We start from the raw sequence: 7500 nt of genomic DNA, 5'->3' as shown, positions 1-7500 counted from the left end.
TGAGATGTTTCTCTCTGGTGTGTGTGTGTGTGTGTGTGTGTCTGTGTGTGTGTCAGTTCACTTCGAGAGGCTGAAGGTCAGAATTCAGAGGAGCCGTCCAGGTGAAGAGGTCACCGGTGTTCTGCTGCTTTACCCTGAACACACACTGATCGTCATCGAGGTCTGAAACACACACACACACACACACACACACACACACACACACACACACACACACACACACACACACACACACACACACACACTGATCGTCATCGAGGTCTGAAACACACACACACACACACACACACACACACACACACTGATCGTCATCGAGGTCTGAAACACATACACACACACACACACACACACACACACACACACTGATTGTCATCGAGGTCTGGAAATTTCATGGTGACTTTAGATAACATAATGGAGGTTGTTCAGTTTTAATTTAATGCTCAATAAACAAACACAAACAATTACAAGAAGACATCCAGATAAGAACATATTACAAATATAAAGTGTTAAAGGGATAGTTCGGCCAAAAATGATATTTAACCCATGATTTACTCACCCTCAAGCCGTTCGAGATGCATATGTCAATCTTTTTTCAGACGAACACATTTTCAGTTATTTTAGAAAATGTCTTCGATCTTTCAGTGGTTATAGTGTGAAGCTATGGGGTCCACCTCCTTCCCAAAGTCAAAGTCACCCAAAGTCCCAAAATGTGCATGCATCCTTCACAAAAGTAATCCATCCGGCTCCAGGGGGATAAACGAAGGCCTTCTGAGGGTAATCCGTGCGGTTTTGTCGTAAAAATATACATATTTAAAACTTTATAAATGAAAATAACTGGCTTCCGGTGGCGGTCGGCGCGCGTTCATGGAGATGGAAGCTGGCATATGACGTACGACGTAGCGTAGGAAGCGTCGTGACGTAGAACGAACGTAGAGTTTTGTTTTGCTCTGCTCTCTGGCTGCGCTGTCACATTCGTTCTACGTCACGACGCTTCCTACGCTGCGTCCTACGTCATACGTTGGGACTTGAAGGAGCTGGACCCCATTGCTTCACACTATAACCACTGAAAGATCTAAGACATTTTCTAAAATAACTGAAAATGTGTTCGTCTGAAAAAAGATTGACATATGCATCTCGAACGGCTTGAGGGTGAGCAAATCATGGGTTAAATATCATTTTTGGCCGAACTATCCCTTTAATAATAATAATAATAATGATAATAATAAAATATATATATAAAAAAAATATTGACAGCAGTTCAATGTTTTACTTTTTAATTATCATTAACTCTTTAGTAAATTAATTTGTAAAGAGTTAATGATAATTGAAAAGTAAAACATTGAACTGCTGTCAATATTTTTTATTTATTTTTTAAATATATTTATTACAGCTTGATTGGAATTATGCACAATGGCAATTTTCTGATATTTACCATTATTTTTATTTAATTTTTTCACTCTTTGTTTAGATAATAGTGTTGCAATATTTTTAAGATGAATTTTCATATTTTGCAATTGAAAGTTTAAGCCTGATGTTTTATTATTATAGTATATAGTGTTCATTCATATTTTAGATTTGTTTATATTTTCATATTAATATTAGTTTGTTTTAGTAATTCTATTGTGGGCTTTTGTCATTTTGATGAGCATATTTCTATCTTATTTTAATGCTGATATTTTCCATACAGTGACAGTGAATGAGAAAACTGAGCTTTGAGAGTTTCAGTGTGTAAAACAGCTGGACTTTAGTTTTCCACAGAAGAAAGAACGTTTGCAGAGAGTAAATGATGCCAGAATTGACATTTTAGCGGAACATCTTCAGGAATAGTTCAGGACCGTCTCGTATAACGTGAATCTGTGGATGTTCTTCCTCCACTAGTGTTCGACTGAAGCTCTGCTGTGTGTCCTGCAAGACCTGAGACACATGGAGGAACACCTGCACGGGTGAGACCCACACACACCGTTCTTCTGTTAGAGATACTGGGCCCTATCAAGGTCATCACACACTCGGTGCAACGCAGCACCAGGCACACGCAAGTGTGTTTCGCTGTTTCAGCCCGACGCAATTTTCATTTTCTCGTCCTGCGCCACCTTGTTTAAATAGCAAATGCATTTGCGCTGATCTGTGGCCCGTGAACTGCTGGTCTGAGAACGAGTGTGTGTTCAGGAGCATTGATGGAGCGTTGCTGTTTTGAGGAACTGTAATAGACTGAGACACTGACCGACTGAAACCGGGGCTGAATTAAATGGCACAGTATTTATTTATTTTTGTTATTTAAAGAGCGCATTAGTAATATGAGCCTATTGGCGGGTCCACAACACTCTGCTTATTACACACACACACTCTGCTTATTACACACACACACTCTGCTTATTACACACACACACACACACACACACACACTGCTTATTACACACACACACACACTCTGCTTATTACACACACACACTCTGCTTATTACACACACACACACTCTGCTTATTACACACACACACTCTGCTTATTACACACACACACACACACACACACACTCTGCTTATTACACACACACACACACACACACACACACACACACACACTGCTTATTACACACACACACTGCTTATTACACACACACACACACACACACACACACACACACACACACTCTGCTTATTACACACACACACACACACACACACACACACACACTCTGCTTATCACACACACACACACACACACACACACACACACACACACACACTGCTTATTACACACACACACACACACACACACACACACACACACACACACACTCTGCTTATTACACACACACACACACACACACACTCTGCTTATTACACACACACCCACACTGCTTATTACACACACACTCTGCTTATTACACACACAGTCACACTCACACACTCTGCTTATTACACACACACTCTGCTTATTACACACACACTCACACTCACACACTCTGCTTATTACACACACACACACACACACACACACACACACACACACACTCTGCTTATTACACACACACACACACACACACTCTGCTTATTACACACACACACACACACACACACACACACACACACACACACACACACACACACACACACTGCTTATTACACACACACACACTCTGCTTATTACACACACACACACACACTCTGCTTATTACACACACACACTCTGCTTATCACACACACACACACACACTGCTTATTACACACACACACACACTCTGCTTATTACACACACACACACACACACACACACACACACACACACACACACACACACACTCTGCTTATTACACACACACACACACACACTCTGCTTATTACACACACACCCACACTGCTTATTACACACACACACACTCTGCTTATTACACACACAGTCACACTCACACACACTCTGCTTATTACACACACACACACACACACACACATTCTGCTTATTACACACACACACACACTCTGCTTATTACACACACACACACACACACACACACACACACTCTGCTTATTACACACACACACACACACACACACACACACACACAGCTTTAACCTCGCGCACGAGCAGATCCGTTTCCTTGCTAGAGAAGCGTTCAGTTTTGTTTATAGCGAATCCGGCACGGCGCGAGCGCAACTGGCTTTTAAAGGGAATGTGAGATGAGACTCTGGACACTCACACACTCAGACTCTAGGTGTTTCTCAATGTCAAGGATACTTCCTTGGCAGGACTGTTCCTTCCAAGTCACTTCCTTCAGAGGCTAGGCAAGGCTCCTCTTTAGCATTCGGAGAACACATAAATGGAACAGGCTAGCAAGTGCACGTCAGTGCGTCATTACGTCAGTGAAAATGAAAAACAGAGCGTTGCTATGGACGCAGTTCTGTTCACTCAGGCAATATAATCGTTTTTTAAATCAATAAACTCTTTTTTAATCACACATTGATTATTTGACTGTTAAGTGTGTTTAAACAGTGCGGGTCAATTTGACCCATAACAATGGATGTAATTATTTTTTTAAACAAATGTTTGGTAACGTAAATATATTTACATTTGAAAGCATATTGATCCGTTAACGCTCCGACTCCGGTAACATCCAACATTTTGAATTTTTTGAACAAGATAGCAAAGCTGCGCGCATAGGATTGTGGGTGATTTGAGAGCGCGAAGAGCGCGAAGGCTACACATATGCATCCTTTCCTGTATATGGGATATTTTTCGAACGAAGGACTCAGTCCTTGGTGGAAATTCCGAGGATCCTCGACATTGGAACAGTCCTTCGACGGATGTCGATGACGTAGCATCCTCGAAATTCTGGCTTCCGAGGATCCTTCCTTGACATTGAGAAACGCCTTGTGGTTGGTCTATTTCCCGTTACGCCCAAAATACACTCATTACTCATTAAGAGAATAGTGACACCCTTTTAGACCAGCGCCGGGAGCGCCGACCATTTTCCCGTCATTAAACTAGCAAAAGTGGATTCGGACACCATAAGTGCACACCATGAGCTTAGATGCTTAAAACAGGGCCCAGTATCTTCTATTCTTCAGGAACAAGAACACATGTGGGCGGGGCTTGATTTTGTCTGTGGGGAATTGATTGGATGATTGTGGTTTGCTATTGGCTGATCTCATGTGAGTGACAGGTTGCCCCGCCCACATCATCAGAGAAGAGATGTCGCCACGTCCCTTTGAGTTAACAGAACCTCTCTGACCCGCAGTGGCCTGATCCTGACTCCCAGAATCCTGCTGGTGACCCACGACCTTCACAGCAGACTCTTCCAGCAGTGGAACTACACGCTGTTGAACGAGAACGAGTCTGACGGCCGGCGTACGAGCGACTCGGAGGACCGGACACTCGTGAGCGAAACTCTGAGTCGGGTTCTTCGGCTCGGGCGTCTCCTCCTCGACTCAGCAGAACACATGAAGGTGTGCAACATCAGACTCACATCAAGGAAAAAACATTTAAATATTTGGATTCTGATGTGTGTGTGTGTGTGTGTGTGTGAACAGGGATCTACAGTGATTCCAGATGAAGTCCTGCAGGACGTGTCAGATGTGATTCCTCCACAGGCCGCAGTGTGTCGTCTGGTCCAGATGGAGGCGCTGTTGAGTCCTGCGCGCTACATGAACACATATCATTCACCACTCCACCAGCCGCTGGACTCCGGTAACACACACACACACACTGCCTAATGATGCAATGATAAAGACAATATATAGTTTTTCTGCAATAGTAACATGGCCTGTTTCACTGAATGTGTTCTGTCATCTGTTGTGTGATCATTTAAAGGACATGTTTTCGGGAGTTTTCGTCCCACAACAGTGTAGGTTTGGATTTAGGGGAGGTATGACATCACGTTTTAACCCCTGCATGCGTGCATGTGGAGAAACGACCGTTTCAACCAAAGACAAACCACTTCTCAGATGTTTCTCCCTAGAACAACAGCCCATAATATGCAGCTACAAAAAATATATCTTCAGAGAATGTTTTGGTAACGTTATGAAAACATTATATTTCTGAATGTTTATGCAAATGTTAAGAGAACATTCCATTTCATCATTCAAACACAATGAGAACGTTACTTTTGAATGTTCTCCGAACGTTCCGAAATAAGTTGTTACATTTAAATAATGTTACACGAACGTCCAACTGAAAGATTTCAGAAAAAAACATTCCATGAATGATGTCATATATTTTTGTGCTAACGTTTTGAGAACTTTATTAAAGACCAGATAACTGAAAGAAGTTTGTTCATAACTCTGCCGAGTGTCGACTGATCGGGTCAGTTTTAGGAGAAACATCTGTAATAAAGTCAAACATGATCTTTGGAGACTCGTTCAGCTCCAGCGCTGGTTTTATCATGACTGATTCTTGTTTGTTCTCATCTGACCTCCAACTAACTCCAGAAATCTTTCCATCAACCCACGACTTCTCATTTCGTCCAGTGTCGTCCAGCTAATGAACATGTCACTGCAAACGTCAGTAATGCGTGTCATTTTTCTGTGTTTGACAGAATCTGTGTGGCCTGCAGTGGAACATCTTCAGATCGCTTGAACAAATCTATTAATAAACAATTTGTTCATATCTGAGCGCTTCAGTTATTTTACTTCAGAAAGTTTCTTTTCAAGCCAACATAAACTTTGTGTGTATTTTATTAATGCATGGTCTTATTGTGGATTATTTATTATTACTGACGTTATTGCAAAGAAACAAATGTTTGTCTTCGTAATCTTTCGTCAAAATGTAATTTTTTAACCTGCTTTTCTTTTTTTAGAAGAAATTAAATAAAATTTCGATTTGATTAAGCAAAAACTAAATTATTTTTAGTCGTTTCGGTGAACAAACGTTCAGCTCTTTCATGAAACACCCGCTTTACACCAGGGTTATTATCATTGACTAAAACTATTATAAAAATGTTATTTGAAATAAAGCTGAAATCAAATTAAATAGAAATATTAGTAAATAAAAGTTAAAATGAAAATTAGAAACGTTGCCTTGGCTGTAAACTGCAATAAGTTTAAGGATAAGCACTAAAATAAATAAAAACTATAACTAAAATAATAAATAAAACCTAAATCGCAATAAATAAAAAAATATGAATAAAATGACAAAAGCACATAACAAAATTATTTACACATTTAAGTCAAATTAAGATAAAAACAAAAAATATTAAAATAAAAGCTAATTCAAAATAATGATACAACTAAAATAAAACCAATCAATTCCTGATGGATAATCTTCTTTCTCTCAGAAATACGGCACAACAGACTACAGTAAAAACTCGGAATAAAATACATGTACCAACAGAAGTAATTAAAAATGATTGATTTTATTATTGAGCTCACATTCTGATGAAGGATGTTGTTCTTTAAGGTCACGAGACTTTGAACATCCCGTCTCAAATGATTCCAGTTTTCCATTTCAAACACACTTTGACACACAGGGCCTCTTCATAATAAAAAACAAAACAATCCATAAAATAAAAAGAATAATTTTCTGAGTAAATGAAGCTCCACTGATTTGGCCCCCGTTTGTTCAAGTGTAAATCGAGCATGAAGTAACGGTAAATAAATAAGAAATGGACGAATAAAGTCCAGCACACTCACACACACACACACACACACACACACACACACACACACACACACACACACACACACACAGTTCTCTGATCATGTTGAATGGGTTTATTGAGCGGCTGATGTCGGAGTTTCTGCATTGTCTGGGTATTTCTGTTCTCTAGCACATATAAAAGTGAGACGCAGTGTGTGTCATGAAGGAAAGCATGCGGCAGATTTACAACATGGAGTTCAGACGTGGATCCGAGGATCTTTACACCCTTTCCCTCTCCTCACACACACACCGGAGGGATTTACACAGAATCCTGAACGCCTTCATTCAAGCTGCACATGCTTGTCAGAAATATTCAGGCTAATTATGATTGAACTACCAGCATCAGGTCAGAATGAACACATGATCATATTT

General features: G+C 40.3%; 1 protein-coding gene across 1 annotated transcript in view; it reads left to right on the top strand.

Annotated features, from left to right (window-relative positions):
- Positions 1 to 6098, top strand: part of tex47 (testis expressed 47) — an 8873-nt gene extending 2775 nt beyond the window's left edge. The window contains exons 3-7 of the mRNA XM_084435127.1: positions 57 to 160; positions 1879 to 1943; positions 4733 to 4940; positions 5025 to 5181; positions 6029 to 6098. Of these exons, the coding sequence (XP_084291253.1) occupies positions 57 to 160; positions 1879 to 1943; positions 4733 to 4940; positions 5025 to 5181; positions 6029 to 6069 (575 nt within the window). The 3' untranslated portion in view covers positions 6070 to 6098. The remainder of the gene's footprint in view (positions 1 to 56; positions 161 to 1878; positions 1944 to 4732; positions 4941 to 5024; positions 5182 to 6028) is intronic.
- Positions 6099 to 7500: the final 1402 nt, after the last annotated feature.

Source organism: Rutilus rutilus (genome assembly GCF_951802725.1).
Source record: "Rutilus rutilus genome assembly, chromosome: 16".
Classification (NCBI taxonomy): domain Eukaryota; kingdom Metazoa; phylum Chordata; class Actinopteri; order Cypriniformes; family Leuciscidae; genus Rutilus; species Rutilus rutilus.
The sequence above is the reverse complement of the archived record's forward strand: the minus strand, read 5'-3'. Positions and strand labels throughout refer to the sequence as shown.